The sequence below is a fragment of the Halteromyces radiatus genome (assembly GCF_025201355.1).
Source record: "Halteromyces radiatus strain CBS 162.75 chromosome Unknown BX664scaffold_1, whole genome shotgun sequence".
In the NCBI taxonomy this organism is placed as follows: domain Eukaryota; kingdom Fungi; phylum Mucoromycota; class Mucoromycetes; order Mucorales; family Cunninghamellaceae; genus Halteromyces; species Halteromyces radiatus.
In genome coordinates, this window is record NW_026251687.1 from 2661260 (window position 1) to 2679464 (window position 18205).

At 32.3% G+C, this 18205-nt stretch overlaps 7 protein-coding genes across 7 annotated transcripts; 3 read left to right on the plus strand and 4 right to left on the minus strand.

Annotated features, from left to right (window-relative positions):
• Nucleotides 1–1663: 1663 nt before the first annotated feature.
• Nucleotides 1664–2025, plus strand: BX664DRAFT_321404 (uncharacterized protein; the record flags this gene model as incomplete). Its single annotated transcript, XM_051543292.1, has 1 exon — nucleotides 1664–2025. A coding segment is annotated over one exon (202 nt), but the record flags the coding sequence as incomplete, so codon positions are not given.
• Nucleotides 2026–3415: 1390 nt separating this feature from the next.
• On the minus strand, nucleotides 3416–4812 carry BX664DRAFT_22354 (14-3-3 family protein epsilon). Its single transcript, XM_051540160.1, has 4 exons — nucleotides 4561–4812; nucleotides 4090–4370; nucleotides 3686–4026; nucleotides 3416–3589 (listed from the first exon to the last, which is right to left on the minus strand). The coding sequence occupies exons 1-4, from the start codon at nucleotides 4669–4671 to the stop codon at nucleotides 3540–3542; spliced, it is 783 nt and encodes a 260-aa protein (XP_051405068.1). The 5' UTR covers nucleotides 4672–4812; the 3' UTR covers nucleotides 3416–3539.
• An 835-nt stretch (nucleotides 4813–5647) lies between these two features.
• On the minus strand, nucleotides 5648–6032 carry BX664DRAFT_310458 (uncharacterized protein; the record flags this gene model as incomplete). The annotated part of the gene is made up of 2 exons (XM_051542555.1): nucleotides 5648–5860; nucleotides 5937–6032. 2 exons carry the CDS (start codon nucleotides 6030–6032, stop codon nucleotides 5648–5650), a joined length of 309 nt encoding a protein of 102 aa, XP_051405069.1.
• Nucleotides 6033–6586: 554 nt separating this feature from the next.
• BX664DRAFT_382031 (uncharacterized protein) lies at nucleotides 6587–8019 on the plus strand. The gene is made up of 5 exons (XM_051549012.1): nucleotides 6587–6953; nucleotides 7081–7197; nucleotides 7218–7389; nucleotides 7446–7719; nucleotides 7798–8019. The coding sequence occupies exons 1-5, from the start codon at nucleotides 6678–6680 to the stop codon at nucleotides 7883–7885; spliced, it is 927 nt and encodes a 308-aa protein (XP_051405070.1). The 5' UTR covers nucleotides 6587–6677; the 3' UTR covers nucleotides 7886–8019.
• A 2814-nt stretch (nucleotides 8020–10833) lies between these two features.
• On the minus strand, nucleotides 10834–11419 carry BX664DRAFT_22415 (uncharacterized protein). The gene is made up of 2 exons (XM_051540162.1): nucleotides 11029–11419; nucleotides 10834–10954 (listed from the first exon to the last, which is right to left on the minus strand). Exons 1-2 carry the CDS (start codon nucleotides 11289–11291, stop codon nucleotides 10936–10938), a joined length of 282 nt encoding a protein of 93 aa, XP_051405071.1. The 5' UTR covers nucleotides 11292–11419; the 3' UTR covers nucleotides 10834–10935.
• On the minus strand, nucleotides 11420–15453 carry BX664DRAFT_256113 (Dos2-interacting transcription regulator of RNA-Pol-II-domain-containing protein; the record flags this gene model as incomplete). Its single annotated transcript, XM_051540449.1, has 17 exons — nucleotides 11420–11511; nucleotides 11584–11656; nucleotides 11736–11906; nucleotides 11970–12073; nucleotides 12167–12299; nucleotides 12392–12463; nucleotides 12556–12652; nucleotides 12716–12953; nucleotides 13012–13303; nucleotides 13378–13541; nucleotides 13625–13786; nucleotides 13866–14281; nucleotides 14389–14629; nucleotides 14700–14794; nucleotides 14861–14993; nucleotides 15189–15284; nucleotides 15363–15453. The coding sequence occupies 17 exons, from the start codon at nucleotides 15451–15453 to the stop codon at nucleotides 11420–11422; spliced, it is 2670 nt and encodes an 889-aa protein (XP_051405072.1).
• Nucleotides 15454–16115: 662 nt separating this feature from the next.
• Nucleotides 16116–18186, plus strand: BX664DRAFT_272738 (uncharacterized protein). Its single transcript, XM_051541193.1, has 6 exons — nucleotides 16116–16751; nucleotides 16839–17018; nucleotides 17163–17489; nucleotides 17602–17870; nucleotides 17949–18011; nucleotides 18091–18186. Exons 1-6 carry the CDS (start codon nucleotides 16256–16258, stop codon nucleotides 18112–18114), a joined length of 1359 nt encoding a protein of 452 aa, XP_051405073.1. The 5' UTR covers nucleotides 16116–16255; the 3' UTR covers nucleotides 18115–18186.
• Nucleotides 18187–18205: the final 19 nt, after the last annotated feature.

Sequence of the window (18205 nt, forward strand, 5' to 3'; positions counted from 1 at the left end):
TTGGATATTCCAGTCCTAATTTGGAAGGAGCATATTTTGCCCACAGGCTCACTGAGCGAAAATTATGCATTGCCAAATAAAAAAGGACGTTTGTTTATTTTTACTCTTCTTCTTCTTCTTCTTATTTTTATTTTTATCACATTATTGTTCTTTTTTCTTCTTCTTTTTGTTATACGTTGACCTTTTAAGACAAATCAAAGTAAGGTATGGAAACAATAATAATAAACGATTGTTTATACATATATTCATTGTATTCATGAACTGACTGAATCATTCTTGTTTGCTGTGTGTGTTTATGCCTTTTAGTTAAAACAAATGAACACAAGTACCTTTAACCTCTTATATGCTGTATTACTTATGTTTAATAAGGTAAATCCATTTCATTATGCCACCAACGTTATATGATATTGATCTCTCTCTTTTATTATTATTTGAATCTATATTCTAGAGACAAATATGACGATTGAAGTAAGACAAACAAAAAAAAAAGATAATGATACTGTTTTTTTTTCTAACCTTTTCTTCTTTTTATACATAAATCATTCCAACCTCTTTGCTATATCCTTTTCTCTATGTGCTTCTACAGACATTCACTCTTATTAGTTGTAAGTTTCAAAAACAAGTTCTTTTCCTCTTCTTATTTCTAACTTCACTTCTCTTCTTTTTTCTTTTATACACGTTCTTTCGACCTTGATGTTTTTTACTACAACATCTGTCCATCTAGGATTATCGTTCTTTCTTCTTCTCATCCTTCTTACTTGGCATCCTGGGTAATGATTATTACTGAATATACGTCTGAAAGAAAGAAAGAAATTTAGATACACGAAGATTGATCATTATAGTGTCATGTCAATAGGATACTACGAGAAGTGGCTATTCGTTTGGATCAGCGAAATGGATGGACATACAAAAGGATCAACAAAATGGATGAACAGGATGTATTATAGGATTCAATTGGATTCGATTTACAATCAATTAGAGATATCTTCTTGGTCTTTTTACCTTATTCTGGATTAAAGCGTTAGTGATTCTTTTTAATATCATACTTAGTATATCAATTATACACATTTACATTCTTTTTGTTTAATAAAATTATATTCATTGTCACTATTTACAATCATTACTTTTTTTTTAATGTTATCTATCATTTCCTTGCAAACAACTGTTTGTGTACCTGTGTTCCTTAAATAAATTAAATGATATGAAAAAAAGAAATATATTATGAAGTCGTTCTCTTTTTCATATATTTTTTATCACTTTTTCTTTAATATTAAAAACTAACCTTACTTCTTTGTAAATACTTTATTCTCATTAGTACATTACAACATATTCTTTCTCTCTATTATATATTACTTTGGCACATTGCTTTTACTTAGTCGGACTTTTCGTTGCATTTTTATTTATTTCGTTACTCCTCCGCATTTTGTTCGTGTCTCCATATTGGCTCATGATAGGTAACATATATTAAATACAATGACAAGCAATGGATTCTTATTTTATTATTGTCAATTTAAAAAAATAAATAAAATAAAATAATAATAAATAAAAAAAACAGTATAAAATGTAATTACTTACTATAGTTAAGTCATGACTCTTCTGGTATCTACAATTTCAAGACCTCTTCTTGGTTGGACTCTCTCTTTCTTCGGATTCCATTGCACAGCCAATGCAATTGAGTCATGCACATGTATTTTTGAAGGTCCTTTTTACTGCTTGGTTAGTCTTCCTTATGATATTTCAAAATTTCTTTTCTACTTGTTTGGACTCTCTCTCTCTCTCCCTCCCATCTGTCGCTCATTGTGATGATGTTCTCTTCAATATCTCTTCGCTATTTGGTTGGACTCTTTTTCTTTGTTGTTTTTTGTATCTGCAGATATTAAGATTGTCGTCTGTAGAGCCGAACTAGTAAGTTGTACAAAAAAAAAAGGATCAATCGATATTACATACAATCACCTGCTTCTTTCTTTTTTCTTAGATCCTTCTTTTTATTGTATTGTTATTGATACATTGACACTGGCGCGTGATACAAGGTAATATGTATATGTAAAAAGAAGAAAAAAAATGAATAACATCGATGGATTACTACTCACTGTGTTTATTTTTTTTTATCTGTTAGTTATCAGAATAGTGGTCTATACAGTCAAATGTCGGATGGTCATCATTACTTTATACTTAGCTTTTGGTCAGACGAAGATCATGGTGTATTGATCTTTGTTTGTTTACGGGCAATGGACTTGGTCGAGGGTGATCAGTCTCTAGAATCGTTTATGAATCTAGTGACTGAATTTTGTGCTCAAGTAGGTGGAGGGCAAAATGCAACACGTAGGAAATTCAGTTATTGTCTGTTGATCGTGTTGTTTCTTCCTGGAGTCCTTGTTAAGTCCTGACATTTGCGGTATTTGGTTTGGAAAGATTATTGAGGATCATATCAATGACTGATAGTGGAGCGCTATACGTAAGACGATACAACGATCTTTCTTGATGATCTGAAATTGTCTGATATCTGCATTTGGCAAGTCTTTATTTCTCTCCGAGCCAACTGTTATGATGACATTGGGTTTACTGGTGGTACAAAACATTCGATGGTGCAGCCAAGGTAACTTGTACATAGAAAAAAGAAAAAGAAATAAACATTGATGGATTACTACTCATTTTATTGATTTTATTTGTAGCTTGCTAGATTATCGTCTATACAATAATGATGATGCAAACATTCAATGATATAGCCAAGGTAACATTTATATAGAAAAAGAAAAAAAAAGAAAGAAAGAAAAAGAAAAGAGAGCATTGATAGATTACTATGCACTTTGTTAATTTCATCTGTAGATTGCAAACCATTCAACAAAACCAAGATCGGATGCCTTCTACGTTGGAATGGCTCTGTTATCCAATTGAAGTGTCTGTATCAAATAAAATAATCCTACCCAAAGTGCAAGTCATGATCGTTATCCTGGTAATGGCATTAGTTGTGATTCTGGTCATAGTTCATGGATATTATCGATTATAGTGTAGTTACTTATTATTATAGTTATGTAGTATAGTTATGTAGTATAGAATATTTGTAGTGATGAAATAAAATCATGATTTCAATAGAATATTTGTACTGATCAAATGAAATTCCTTGTTCTGGAGACCGACCATAACTATATTTCAACCGTAACAGTGTCCTACCTAGATTTAGTATATTTTTGTCATAGATTTATTGAAGTCAAAATATTTTTATTATTTCTATCCTATCTATTTAGGGGGGGTCCTAGAGGTCTTAGAATGCATATCTAGCCTAGAAATTGTATAGGAGTCCCCTAGCCGTCATAGTAAAGTTTTCCGATGTTTGATTTATATTTTATCACAAATTCAAGTAGAAACAACTGTATCATAAGTCGCAATTTCCAAACTAAAATATCTGTTGTCATTTTTTTTTTTTAAAAAAAAAACATATATTTTTATTATGATATCAAGAGGGAGGGCAAGATATAAACGGGAAGAATGAATAAAATAAAGATAAGTGATGATAAATGGAGATAAGAGAGGGAGAAAGGCTATTCTTGGGATTCTTCTTCAGATCTTGACTCGTCGGTCTTGTCGCTTTCTATAAAATATAAAACAAATTAGATCATAAAAAAAAATATCCCCAGTAAACCGTATATATCACATCCATCCATTCCTTATTTTATTGTTCACTTACCTTCTTGAAGATCAGAAGTCCAAAGAGTCAAGTTATCCCGTAATAATTGCATGATCAAAGTAGAGTCCTTGTAAGATTCTTCACTAAGAGTATCCAATTCAGCAATAGCGTCATCAAAGGCTTGCTTGGCGAGTTGACAAGCACGACTAGGAGAATTTAAGATTTCATAATAAAACACCGAGAAGTTCAAGGCAAGACCAAGACGAATAGGATGAGTAGGGGCAAGGGCACTTTCTGCAATCCTAGTAGCCTCCTTATAAGCGTCATTAGCAGAAGTAGCAGCTTTCTCACGATCTTCACCAGTGGCATATTCAGCAACATACCGATAGTAATCACCTTTCCTATAAATATGAAAAATCAAATTAGTAAAGCTTTTTTTTTTTTCTATTCCATAACCTACTTACATTTTAAAATAAAATACTTTGGCTTCATCTTCTTGGGCAGCAGGGATCAAATGGACAGATAACAAGTCCAAAATATTATGACAGACACCATATAATTCAGATTCAATCTTCTTTCGATATTCCTTGATTTGAGCGATATTTTCTTTATGATTCTTGCTTTCTTCTTTTTGTTCAATAGAAGATACAATTCTCCAGGAAGCACGACGAGCACCAATCATATTCTTGTAAGCCACAGATGATAGATTACGTTCTTCAACAGTCAAATCTACAGTTTTTTTCCACTTGAATTTGTGATAAATATAAATCAAATTGGGAATATGGGCAGATAAAAAAAGATATGATTAATTTCAGTACGATCAAAAGAGGAATGAATAAAGGAAAAAAGTAAAGAAAACAAGTAAAAAGTAAAATAAAATGGTGGGGAATCGAAATAAGATAAAAAAAGGCTTTTTCACCACATCTTTAACATACCTGGCTTGTATTATATTCATTTATGTCTAAGACGATAAGTTCACCTCGGCGTTCTGCTCTCTTCAAAATATCACGACAAAGTTCAGCCAACCCAGTAGGTAGTCCATGCATTGTGTTGGAAAATTGTGCAGCTCCGAAAGCAATAACTAGGATTTTGTGATACTCTTCTGGATGATAATACTGTTGTTGTTGTTGTTGTTGGATGGGCAGACCTATATTAAAAAAAATGATTAATAAATATATCTATTGAACCCCTGCTTCCATGGAGAAGTCTACTTACCAAGAGCAGCAGCTTTCTTCCGCTTTTTATAAAGAATAATTTCCTTTCTGGCCATTCCAAAGTAAACATGGGATGAGTCAAATTGTAGAGATTCCATGGAGTATAATAAAAAAAGAAAAATAACGTAAAGAGTGAGTTGAAAAAGAGGACGACACGTAAGCTTCGTAAATAAGAGAAAAAAATTTGCGTAGAAGTCACAATGTATCATTTTGTTGTCAAGTGTCGTATGAACGTATTCCTTTACTATCGTAAAGTAAAAACAATGCATCCAAAAAAAAAAAAAAAAAATAACGGTATATTGATATATCAGAAGAGGATGGAATCAAATACATTGACCGGTAACGAATTGGTTGGAATAAAAAATAAAAAGGTTTATTAAATAAAAAGTATCAATACTAAAATGCTGCTAGTTGATAAAGTCAATATAAAAAGAAAAAGAAAGAAAGAAATATTCAAGTTTATAACTTGACGCACCTAGTGTTTTGCACCCAGTGTCAAAAAAAAAAAAAAAAAATTGAGCCAACGGGGTTTTAACGATGAAATACTGCACTGATGCATCAATAATGCTTAGTTGGCTATTGTATTTTATCAACTCTAAATTACAATAAATCATCCATCATCACCATTCAATGATCGTTGTTAGATTGGTAATCCACCTTTTACCTATAATCAATTAACATATAATTTACAAATGGCAACAAGACCATCCGTTATTGAAAACGTGCATGAATTTATATTAATAAAGATATATTTTTTATTCAAAAAAAAAAGACAACAGATACACTATTTTAGTTCAGAAATTGCGACTCATGATAGAGTTTTTTCCATTTGAAATTGAGAACACCGACAGATAAAAAAAAAAGCTTTTTCACCGCATCTTGAACAGACCTTGCTCGTGTTATATTCGTTGACATCTAAGACGATAAGTTCACCTCGACGTTCTGCTCTCTTCAAAATATCACGACAGCGTCCAGTCAATCGGGTAGGTAGTCCATGACGAGCCAGTGTGGATGGGCAGACCTATATTAAAAAAAATATAATAAATGATTAATAAATATATCTATTGGACCCTGCTTCCATGGAGAAGTCTACTTACCAAGAGCAGCAACTTTTTCCGCTTTTTATAAAGAATAATTTCCTTTCTGGTCATTCCAAAGTAAACATGAGATGAGTCAAATTGTAGAGATTCCATGGAGTACAATAAAAAAAGAAAAATAACGTAAAGAGTGAGTTGAAAAAGAGGACGACACGTAAGCTTCGTAAATAAGAAAAAAAATTTTGCGTAGAAGTCACAATGTATCATTTTGTTGTCAAGTGTCGTATAAAGTATTCCTTTACTATCGTGAAGTAAAAACAATGCATCCAATAAAAAAGAGAAAAAGAAAAAAATAACGGTATATTGATATATCAGAAGAGGATGGAATCAGGTAACGAATTGGTTGGAATAAAAATAAAAAGGTTTATTACATAAAAAGTATCAATACTAAAATACTACTAGTTGATAAAGTCAATATAAAAAGAAAAAGAAAGAAAGAAATATTCAAAATTATAACTTGACGCATCTAGTGTTTTGCACCCAGTGTCAAAAAAAAAAATTGAGCTAACGGGGTTTTAACGATGAAATATTGTACATGCAGTACATAAACTTCTATGATTCCTATGATTGGTTGATTTGATTTGCAGGATTTTTTTTTTCAAACAGGCTCCGATCAGGTAGAGACATAAAAATTTTTTTTTTCTTTCTTTCTTTCATTCATTTTTTTTCCTTCGTTTTTACTTATTATTATTATTTATTATTATTATTATCAAACATCGTGATTCAATTATTCAATTTAATATGTGTCCCAATGTTGGTAAAGTCAGTACACCAATACCAAGTAATTCCTTTGAAGTGACTCGTCTTCCATCTCAAAATGTTCAAGACATGAATATCCAAATCTTACCTGATGATGATCTTTTTACTCTTCTCAGAAAGACGTGGCAATGGTTTAAAGATAATCCCAAAGTTCAAGTTTTTTTAAACAAGATCAACCCTATCTTTGATGGTCGTCCAAATATCTTTTTTTCGAAAGGTCTCAAGCGCGGTGATGATAATGGTGGTATATCCTCTGAAGTAAGTAAAAAAAATGACGTACGTTTTATCATATGTTTATTATTCTACCCCCCAACATTATTATCTTTTTAATCATCCTTTTTTTTATTGGTTGACTTATATTCATCATTTTTATCCTTGTTTATAGGCCAATCGTCAAGAAGGAAACCGTTCTGATGGTATCTTCAAGCAACTTGGATCTGCAAGTCGATCTTGTTACGACGTTGCAAGGCATCGTATCTGTTTGACTTGTAGTTTCATCAGGGTAAAGTGAAATCGATCAAGATGTTGACTAATGGTAGCTGTTTCCCTGGAGTATTCCTATCTGAACTGCACTTTGGTAGATTCTTGTCAAGTTATAACATTGTCGAAAGTAGTTACAACCGAATTCAAGATCTGGTCACCCGAAAGGACAGTCGTCATAGTTTGCTGTATTACCTTGATGTCGAGCAACATGGTAAAAAAAAAATTAATAAAAATAAAAATAAAAAAAAACACTAAAGCCTTTCTTAGAGCGTATGCTCTTTCAACAATTTGGTGTCAATATCAAGATCGAAATGGCCATGACCAAGACTCATGTTCTTCCTACTCCAAAGATCACCTACCATATTTCCTCTCAAAAAGATGCCTCTGCTCCTATCAGTGGTGTTTGGAATCTCCGTGTTAAGAAAGTCGGAAAGACTGCCAACCTCCGTTCTCGGTCTATTGTCAACTTTGCAAATAATGTCCATAATAATATGGTCCAAGGCTTTATTCGTGAATTGAAACGCTTATTGATATTGGCTCGGTAAGTTGGTTTTTCTTTTTTTTTTAAAAAAAAAAAAGAAAAAGAAAGAAACAGTACTAAAGCCTTGATTTTTCTTAGAACGCATGCATTTCAGTTTGATGCAATGAAACTTCCAAGTCTTTTACCCTCTCTAGTACACGTCCAATTGGCCACCCTCACGGCATAGGTAGTTATTATATAGTTATTATTATCATCTTTACGATATTAATTTACATATGCATCCATATATCAGCGTACTGTTTTTTTATATTGATTAGTTATCTTCATTTTACACATTAATAAAATTATCTTGTCTTCCATTGCAACCTTTGAAATCAAATATTTGTATGAACGTTTTGTTTTGTTTGGATTAATTTCGTTGATTACACTATAGAGAAGAAAAAGAAATAAACATTGATGGATTTCTATTCATTTTGCTGTCTTTATCTATACAGTACTTGAAAGATTGTCGTCTATACAGTAACAGTGATGCGAACGTCCAATGGTGTACCCAAGTACCATATATACAGGAAAGAAAAAACCAAGTAAGGGAAAGAAAAAACCAAGTTATACAGTAAAAAAGCTTCCTTTTTTTTCTTTTCTTTCTTTCTTTTTTTTTCTTTTCTTTCTTTCTTTTTTTTTTTTTTTTTTTTTTTGAAAACTTTGGATTTTACAGCCAAAATTTTCCAATTCCTCAACCAAATTTTGGCGGTAAAAATCCACTGTCAGGGGGTCATCAGGTAATTTTTAGAAAAATCAACGAAATGTTTTGGTGATCATTCAACATTAGGTAGAAAGATATAGATGATGTTAGACTACTTTTTTGAGAGGAATCCAATGGCGGTAATTTGATTGGATGATGGCCATTATCGGATGAGAGATGTTGATATTGACTTTTATTTTTTAATTTACTCTATAAATTAGAAGGTAATATAGGTAAGATACGAAGTTTTATTAAGGCAGGAGGAAGAGAATGCGTTCAGGTATAGTCTATCCAAGTTTGGTATAATGGTGATGACTTTTAAATGAATTGCAAAAGTATAAAGAGGCGCACGTCCACTCCAAGTGATGTTACAGCATAAAAGAAATTTGCTCATCGAATTCCTCAGTATCGGGGCAAGATAAGCAAGGAAAAGTCATTATGCATGTTTAGACTAATTTTTAGCAATGCAGACAATAGCGAAGAGAGCTTGAGGTTTGGAGTAATGGAAAAAAAAAATGGGGTCGAAAGTCATAGGCATTTGTAATCCACTATGGGTGGAGTGTAATCAGATAGATATTTAAAGTAAGACAGACAATGAGATTTCTTTATACTTCTATTTGAGAATAAAAATTAGAAAGAGCTACACTTGAGTAGACATGGACTTTTGGACTTTGGCAAGGCAAAAAAAAAGAATGTCAAATCGTCGTCAGTGGACGGGCTTCAAAAAAAATCCTTTTGTGCGCGTTTTGCTTTTTTTTTAATTTTTTTCTTTCTTTTTTTTTTCCACATTGGTGTCCTCTTTGTTTGCGCGATCTTTTCATGGTAGATTTTATTGGATTTGGAGCGTTTTGAAAAAGGGATTTATAAAATACATGGGGAAAGCCTTTCATTTTGGATGTAGGATTTAGTACAGGTCATGACAGAAAATATATATAATAGGATGTGAATTACTTTGCCTGGTTTTATTTTACTAGTAATTTGAACGAAAAACTGACTGGATGACAAGCTTCTTTTGGTTAGGAAGGGCAGCTTGTTGTTAGGATCTCGGTGGTGGACGAATGCTTCTGGTTGGTACTATAATAGATACATGTAGTTATAGTTTTAGTTAGTCAGTATGTGGTTTTTTTTTTTTTTTTGAAATAAAAATTATATTACGTATTGTGATACACAACAATACACTTCCATGGCTCTCTTTTTTTTTTTGATGATGATAATCATTATTAATTGGATGAGGGATGACTGAATTGACTTTTCATTCTTGGTTTACCTTATAAATTGGGAGGCAAGGTGTATATTGCTATTAATACAACTGAAAGAGAATGTCATCACGCATCTTCAGTCCAAATTTGATACAATGATGGTAGGTTGCGAGGGAACTACAGAAATATAAAGAGGAAGGAAATTTGACTGATGATCATGATTCATAGCTTTGATTGTTGCAGTAATTGATTCAAACCCACTGGTCAATCGTGAAGATAACTCAGGTAAAGCTAACTGGATTTTTGACTTGAAGTGAAAGCTCGTTCATCATTCTCTTGTGCTTTTAGCAATTGATCTTCGAATTGCTTATATAAAGTTGTGGAAAAAACACATCCTCTATCATCCATCATCATCCATCATCCATCATCCATCATCCATCATCCATCATCCATCATCCATCATCCATCATCATCCATCATCCATCATCCATCATCCATCATCCATCATCATCCATCATCCTTCATCCATCATCCATCATCCTTCATCCATCATCCGTCATCCATCATCATCCATCATCATCCATCATCCGTCATACTGTAAATCAAAAAAGAGAGATGACATAGCTGCCATTTCTTTTGTTTTGGTAAATGGTTTATAATCGTGTTGATCGGATATTGTGCCCGATTTCTTGTCAATGTCACTTCATTTTGATACTTCATCAATGTGTGGACATCATTGTCTTGTTGGATTTGTTGATCATCCATGATCACTTATATATGTATATGGAATAAAAAAAAATCAAAGAGATCGAAAGAAGGTAAAGAAGTAAAAATAAAAAAAAAAATAAAAAAACAAAAGAGAAAGAAAAGGAAAGACTTTTACTTTTTATTTTTTATTTTTCAAATCATCAAGAAGACATATGAAAGTGGAGAAAGAAACATCGCCTATCCAAATGATACTAATCAATACAGAAGGGAGATTCAGATGAGAACGAGAGGTCAAAATACGGAAGTATTTGGCATCAGTATTTTTGCATTTTGGCCCTGTACAACATCAAAATACGGATTTTTTGGGAACGGCCCGCCAAATTTTTTTGAGACTGAGGTGAGACAGATGAGACTTAGTTTCTAGATAGACCATCTAGCCAATTTACAGCGGAAAATCAAACATAATATTTCCAAAAACAGAGATCAAAATGCCCTGAGCCAAAAAATGGTTTTTCTTTTTTGGCGGGACCAACTCTATAAGAATGATCTGGTTGGACAAGTCTCAAAAAGTCATTGTAATATTTTTATTATTAAACTTAACTAATATATATCAAAAATCTAACTATTTTAACTTGTAATTGTATACCTATATAATAAATAAAAACATATCATTACTTTCTTTTTTCCTTTCTTTTTTTTTATCTTTTTTTTTTTTTTTACCATTTTCCTCGACAATCAACAGCTTCTCGTCGTACAATTCGTTTTTTATCATCCAAAGTTTTACCCAATTGTTTGATAACATAGGAAGTATGTGGCAGTACTACATCACGAGATAAACTTGAAGGGAATTGTCCAAGACATTTTAAAGTCGCCACTCGAACATTCATCAAATTATTTGCTTCAGGTTCCAATAATTTCAATAATGCAGGAATCAATGATTGGACATTACTGGCAATCACTTCAGGTGCTTCCGTAATAGCCATACTAAATGTTTCTAAAGTCGATACTTTTAATGTTGCCTCCGGTAAGGAGAGTGATAAGATCAATAATGGTACCAACTAAAAAAAAAAAAAAAAAAAAAAAATCAATTGACAAATAGCATTCATTATCTTTAACTTACAGGAGGAAGTTCATTCAATAGAATTTGTTTTGGAACATTCTTTAACAAATAAGATAAAGCTATCAGATAATTATACTTGATATCTACATAAAATAATAATAATAATAATAATTCATAAACTTAATATATGTAGATATGTCCCCTCTTTTGTATACCTTCATCGAAAGACCGGAAACCATGAATCAATTTAGGGAGACAAAAACTAAAAAAGCGTTGTTTGTACAATATCTAAATAAAGAAATAATAAATGTGTTCAGTACTTTTTTTCCTTTTTCTGTTGCCTTTATCATTATCATCCATCACTTACAGTCATAGTTGAAAAACAAGATTTGTTTAATGCAAGATGATCATCACCTAATAAGCTATCAAAATTTTGAGGGGTATTCAATTCACTTATTGGTATGCCACACCATTCAATAAGTTTATCAGTGAGTTGATATCCCAATGTTTGAGTCTTCATAATCAATGCTTTGGTGATCTATAATAAACACATAAACTTTGGTATTAGTCATCCTTGTTTTTTATTTCTTGTGAATCTTACCCAAATATAAATCAATAATGCATTTTGTTTTTCAGATGTTCTTTGATCCACACAATATTCAAGTTTGGCCGTGATGCTTTGAATATAGCTTGATAATGATTCATCTAATGGAATAATAATAAAAAAAAAATCAGTAATCATATCCTTATTCTCTCCTTTTTTTTTTTTTTTTTTTTTTAAAGTACAATAAAACTTACCTGATTTTAATTTGTTGATCACTGATCCAATAATACGGACAAGGGAGTTTTGTAAGATAGTGTTACCAGAGCTTAAAGTCAAAGATACAAGATCATCCAAGAAAGATTGAATCGATTTCACTGGTAAGGAGACCTACGTAATGATGACACACAACACAGTCATTAAAAAAACATGTCGTTCAAAGGGGAATGAAGAGGAGAAAAAAAAAACCACGATCAACTTACTTCTTTTCGACTAGACGCCACAATTGCACCAAACAATTGAACTGTATCATGTTGAGCTTCACTACTGTTTGCCTATGAAAATATATCATATAAATAGATTTTAGATCATCCCGTGTTGTACAGAACACCCTCCTATTCTTTCCCCTTTTCCTTTCATTCTTTACTTTGAGAGGTGCAAATTCCATTGCAGATAACCCTATCACTGATATGTCACCTTCTAAAAACAGTTTGAATAATTTATCCACGTTGACTTGTTGCTGACTATAGAAAGAAAAGGGAGGTTGATGGTCAACACAAGGAGTTCAATGAAGGATGATAACTTACCTTGCGTCCAGCTTTCGATAGATGATGGCAGAAAGTAGAGAGATCGTTTCCAGAATATCCGAGAGAAGTATTACTTTTGTTTTACTAGCACCCAAAGAAGCAATGACGACTTTGGTAATCAATGACCAAACAATCGATTCGAAACATGGGATAATATCATCATGATCTTGTGTACTTTTGATATGAATGATATCAAGGATAGTGGAAATAATCGCTTGTGCATAATGAGCATCCGTTTCTATCATTAATAAAATAAATATCAATCCGTATTCACTTTGTTTTTTTCTTTCACCTACCACTTTCACATATGATGTCAAACTTTTCCATCAATAGAGGTAATCCAAATTTGAAGACAGTAGGTTCAGGACAAAGAGATTTCAGTGCATATAAAAGTTGAGGGAAACCAATAACTTGTTTTTCCAACGAACTTTGAGGTAAACGATTAATAATGGCAGGAATGGTCTGGTCAGCAATAGATGAAGGATCAACAACAGAAATGGATTCAAGTGAGTTCAGTGCTGCACTTCGAAGTTCATCATCGGTTTCTTCTAATATGATCTTATTAAACGATTGAATGGCCACACCGACCTAGATTAAAAAAAAAAAAAAGAAATTGGTTAATAGAGAAATAATATTTTTTTTTTCTTTTCAATCCTGCTTACTTCATTTTCTGTAAGATAATTGGCATGGAGAATCATAAGTTTGAGACCGTGAAGTCCACATAATCTTAAACCATTATATTCGTTCGAGGCTAAAAGAGAAGATTCAAACATACCAAAGAAGCGGTCTTTATAAGGTAATAAAGGCGAAATGATATCCTGATCCACTAATAAAAAAATAAATAATAAAAATAAAAGATATGATTAAATATCGAGTTCTTTTCTTTTTTTTTTTTTTTTAATTTCTTACTTTGATGATCATCATTAGCCGATCCATAGACAACTCGACTTGCTTCCAATAATTCTAAAAAGATTTCCATGATGGTTTTCTTTCGAGTAGCTATCTCCGTTTCCCTATAACTGTGTAGCAACAATGGCATCACCGAATCAGTAATGACATGGAAGGCATGATCTAAACAAGGGAAAAAAAATTATTAAGAACTAGTTCACAAGTATATTCTATATAAATCCACTGTATGGTATGTTATTACCTGAAGCAGACGCAACTGCGCGTAAAATTCGACCTGTTTGTTTGACATTCTTTGACTCAGAGTCTTTCAAATTGGCAAGACATTCATCAAGGAGAGATTTCAAAGATTTTGCTAAAGGATCTTCCACAGATACATCAGTAGAATTATCACCAGAACTAATGGCACCCACCAAAGATCGGATACTATCGACAGCAGCATCTTCAAGAGTTTGATCAGAGGCATGGAATACTTCTATTTTTAAGGAATCTAGTAATTCTTCTACATTGGGCAATAAAGCGGTCGATCCATATACAGGTGCACATAAAGCTAATGTTTCCATTGAATCCTTTTTTGCACTTCCAGAAGTAGATGTCAACTTCTCCAAAATCAAAGGAACCGCAAACTTGGCAAATAATGGAGTAGATGCCAAACACATTCTATATGGTCGTTCATAAATAAATAAATAAATAAAAAAAATGAATATGCTTCCAAGTCATTTATATATATATATATATATATATATATATATATATTTCATTTTTACCTTAGACTAACTTTCAAATCATCAGCAGTAATACCATAGGGATCATCAGGAGGAGGTTTAAAGGTAATAGGAAAGTAACAAAATGTGATTTCAAATAGATCTTCCACATGTGATGTAATGTCGAATTGTTCGATGATAGATCGTGTAATTTTAAATGCTGACATCAAATTGCGAGGATCCTTTTCACCATCCATAAGTTGACAATACCCAAAAACGAATTCATTATTGATTGATTTCAAAGCTAACATAATAGTAATAATGGTAAGTTTTCTTTTAGCCTCTTATCATTTTTTTTTTTTTTTCATTTTTACCATTAGCATATTTATCCACTAAATTTTGAATGACATGATAAGCCGAATTTCTGGTCACTTGAGGATAGCGTTGCATATCGACACATTCTATAAGTCTACAAATGACATATAAGGAGGAATGAGTTAATAACCAATAACAAGGTAAGTAGTTATTTTCTTACCGTTTAGCTACTAAGACAGCATTGACACCATTGAAATGAGGGAATCCAGTAAGAGCAACGAGTCCTTCTAGAATAGTAGGTACACATGTTTGTTCTGACAGCCGATCACAATAAAAACTGACAAGTACCGATACTATACAATAAACACGAATTTAGAATACCCGTCTTTCGTTTAAAATGTTTTCTCTTGTACCTGCTGTCTCGTTGAAGTTTGATTTGTCAATGTAGCTAAGCGTATGAGATAAAAGTCCAATGGCTATATATATATATATATATATATAAATACACGTTTGAAAGAAGACTTTAGGAAAGACTATATATATATTACCTTTAGATCGAACAAAATCATCGTCACTTGTCAAGTATTCACCCATGGCTTGAATCATTTGTAATAGGTTTTCTTGGATGGCACCCTGATTGACAACTAGGTTTCGAAGATATAAAAGTTTAAAAGATTTTCTCTTTCGGACAACAATAGCTTCTTTTTTTTTTTCCTTCTTACCTTCAACAACTTGATCAGCAGCATGAAGAGCTTCTGTAGAAGAAGACCCAGTTGTCATCATATAGTCAGTAATGTATTGTTCTACATTCATTGTAACCGACTATATATAAAAAGTGAATAGAAACAAAGAGAGGAAGGAAAAAAAAAAGAGATAGAAAAAACAATCAGTAGATTTGACCTAGTTATTTCGAATACCGCTTTGCTATTTTGATGAGACTCATCTTTTCCCGGACTCTGGATCCTTTTTTTTTTTTTTTTTTTTGCTTGAATGTTCTTAAAGAAGGAATCTAAAGAAGGAGAGTAAAAAGAACAAGAATCATAACGATGGAATCTATTGTTATCTCTTCCGGGGTTTGATGTTTACTCTAGTTTTCATTTTAAATAGAGTTGAGTTGAAATCAATGACCTGTCCAAAGAAAAAAAAAAAAAAGGGGAAAAGGCTCTTTCTAATAATTGTCTCCTTATTAAATGAGCCCGCTTATCATCATTTTTTTTGAGACTTAAGGAGACTTTCCTTTTTGTGTAAACTGATCGACATGAATTAATGAACATGCTATATACTTTTTGTGTTGCGTGTGGAGTAAATCTTAACCATGAGGGTTGCCAAAAGAAAAAAAAAAAAAAAAACTTAAAAAGTATCTGTTGTCCCTTTTTTTTTTTTTGAACTTATCCTTTCTACCCGAGGTAACTTCATCTACTTATCTTCAGGAGGAAATAAATAAATAAATAAATAAATAAAAAAAGTCAATAGATAAAAACTCTCTTCTTCATCTTTTTTTTTTCTTTCTTTCTTTCTTTTTCTCTCTCCCTTTTTTTTTTCTTTCTCTCTATTTTTTTTTTTATTTATCTTACGTATCATCATCTGTAACAACCATTTGGGGGAAAAAAAAACGATGATGTTATACTGTGATAATGAAAATTATCTTACTAGTCTACAAGCTGTCCGTGAACGATGTTTCAAAGTTCAACAAGTTGCAAATAAGAATCAACTCAATCATTTTGATGTGGATCTGAGCAAAATGGATGATGTCGTTCAATTTGTTGTATCCTTGATCAAACGAGATTATAATGCCAATCCAGCTGAAATGCCTACATATGGTCAATGGCGACATTTTGATGTAGGTGGTCGTCCAAGGATTCAAAATCTCATCCATGCATGGGCTGCTGCAGGTCAAACGCCTCTCGAACAAACAAGAAGGATCATCGACCTTTTTATCATTGCTTGCCTTCTAGATGTCGAGGCTGTATGTCATAGTAAATCTTGGTCGTACTCTGAACAGGTGACTGGTCGTACTTTTGGTGGTACTGAAGGTGTTGCTGTTGCTGTCTTGGATATGTTTACTGCTGGTGTCTTTTCAAGTGATCCTACTGATCCTCATCGTGTTGATGGTACCAAAAAAAAAAAAAAAAGAAAACAAACAAATAGTATCATCGTCCTTTCTTACTCACTTTTTTTTTTTTGGTTCCTTATTTTAGCCGAGGCGTTGACTACTTTATCCCTTGATACTTTTCGTGCAGGATTTCAATTGGATCATCAAAATCAATTGATTGGTGTGGAAGAAAGATTAGAATTGATCCAACATCTGAGTCAAGTCTTAAATTCACAAAATACTTACTTTGGTACGTCTCCTGTAGCAAGACCGGGTAACATGATAGGTATGCTCCTTTTTTTTTTTTTTTTTTTTTTTTTTTTTTTTTTTTTAATCATCGTCATCATCCATAATATTATATGCCATCTGTCATCCTCTAGTAGTACTCATTCTACTCTTTTTTTTTTTTTTTTAAAAAAAAAATCATTAGATTACCTTTTGTCACATTCATCCACGATCAAAACCAAAAAAGGTCCGCTTATTCCTTTAGAAACCATCTGGCCTGTTGTTTTGGAAATGGGCGAATTTTGGGCTGCACAAGATAATAAGGGTGGATCACACGGTTTGGGTGACGTATGGCCATGTTCTGTCCTTGATGTCAATCATACTGCTACTGTCAATTCCACTGATCATTTTGTTCCTTTTCATAAACTAACTCAATGGTTAGTTTATTCTTTAATTGAACCTTTGGAACGTTTATTGGGTGCAACCATTGAAGGAAAAGATATGTTGACACCTCTTCCTGATTATTGTCATGGTAACGCAAAAAAAAAAAATAATAAAAATAAAAATAAAAGGAGACCAAAGTAGAGAATAGTAAGCTCACATCTTTTTTTTTTTTTTTTTTTTTTTTTTTTTTTAAATAAAAGGCGGTCTTCTGTTGGATACAGGATTGATTTCGTTAAAAGCTGAAGAGTATGAACGAGGAGTAGAAAATTATCGGAAAAATGCATTATTGCCTGGTCAATCCAAAGTCGAAGTGGCTCCCTTGTTTGAAATAGGGGATCCAGTTGTGGTGGAATGGCGTGCACTGACCATCGCTTATTTGGACTTGATAGCTGATAATGTACGGGACGCTTTACAACTTAATCGTCGACTTCTTTCTCTAAGTCAATTAATGGAAGCTGGTACATGGAGTGTAAGTATCATCATCATCATCATCATGCAGTTACAGTGCAAGGAATTGAAAGTTTTCTTTTTTTATATCTATTTCTAGGCTGGCAGAGAGTTAGCCGAGATTTCAAGACCAAATACACATCAACCGCCAATCATCATCAAGGTAATCAAAAAGAAATTATTACATATGATCATGTTCTCTAATTCATTCTTTGTTTTATCCTTTGATCATCATTAATTAGATGGGAAGCCATGTACTTTGCTAAAGAATCCATATAGTTTTAATTTATCTTTGGTATTGAATTTCATCCTTTTTTTTTTATTATTATTATTATTGCATACATATATAAAATAACA

What these genes read in the sequence shown, in the direction of transcription:
- BX664DRAFT_22354 (XM_051540160.1), bottom strand. Translation starts at nt 4,671, where the DNA reads ATGCATGGACTACCTACTGGGTTGGCTGAACTTTGTCGTGATATTTTG. An exon ending in ATGAATATAATACAAGCCAG is followed by an intron (nt 4,371 to 4,560) that starts GTATGTTAAAGA and finishes CACAAATTCAAG; the next exon opens with TGGAAAAAAACTGTAGATTT. An exon ending in AAAGTATTTTATTTTAAAAT is followed by an intron (nt 4,027 to 4,089) that starts GTAAGTAGGTTA and finishes TCATATTTATAG; the next exon opens with GAAAGGTGATTACTATCGGT.
- BX664DRAFT_382031 (XM_051549012.1), top strand. Translation starts at nt 6,678, where the DNA reads ATGTGTCCCAATGTTGGTAAAGTCAGTACACCAATACCAAGTAATTCC. An exon ending in CCTTGATGTCGAGCAACATG is followed by an intron (nt 7,390 to 7,445) that starts GTAAAAAAAAAA and finishes AGCCTTTCTTAG; the next exon opens with AGCGTATGCTCTTTCAACAA. An exon ending in CGCTTATTGATATTGGCTCG is followed by an intron (nt 7,720 to 7,797) that starts GTAAGTTGGTTT and finishes GATTTTTCTTAG; the next exon opens with AACGCATGCATTTCAGTTTG.
- BX664DRAFT_22415 (XM_051540162.1), bottom strand. Translation starts at nt 11,291, where the DNA reads ATGGCTATTACGGAAGCACCTGAAGTGATTGCCAGTAATGTCCAATCA.
- BX664DRAFT_272738 (XM_051541193.1), top strand. Translation starts at nt 16,256, where the DNA reads ATGATGTTATACTGTGATAATGAAAATTATCTTACTAGTCTACAAGCT. An exon ending in TGATCCTCATCGTGTTGATG is followed by an intron (nt 16,752 to 16,838) that starts GTACCAAAAAAA and finishes TCCTTATTTTAG; the next exon opens with CCGAGGCGTTGACTACTTTA. An exon ending in TGGAAGCTGGTACATGGAGT is followed by an intron (nt 17,871 to 17,948) that starts GTAAGTATCATC and finishes ATCTATTTCTAG; the next exon opens with GCTGGCAGAGAGTTAGCCGA.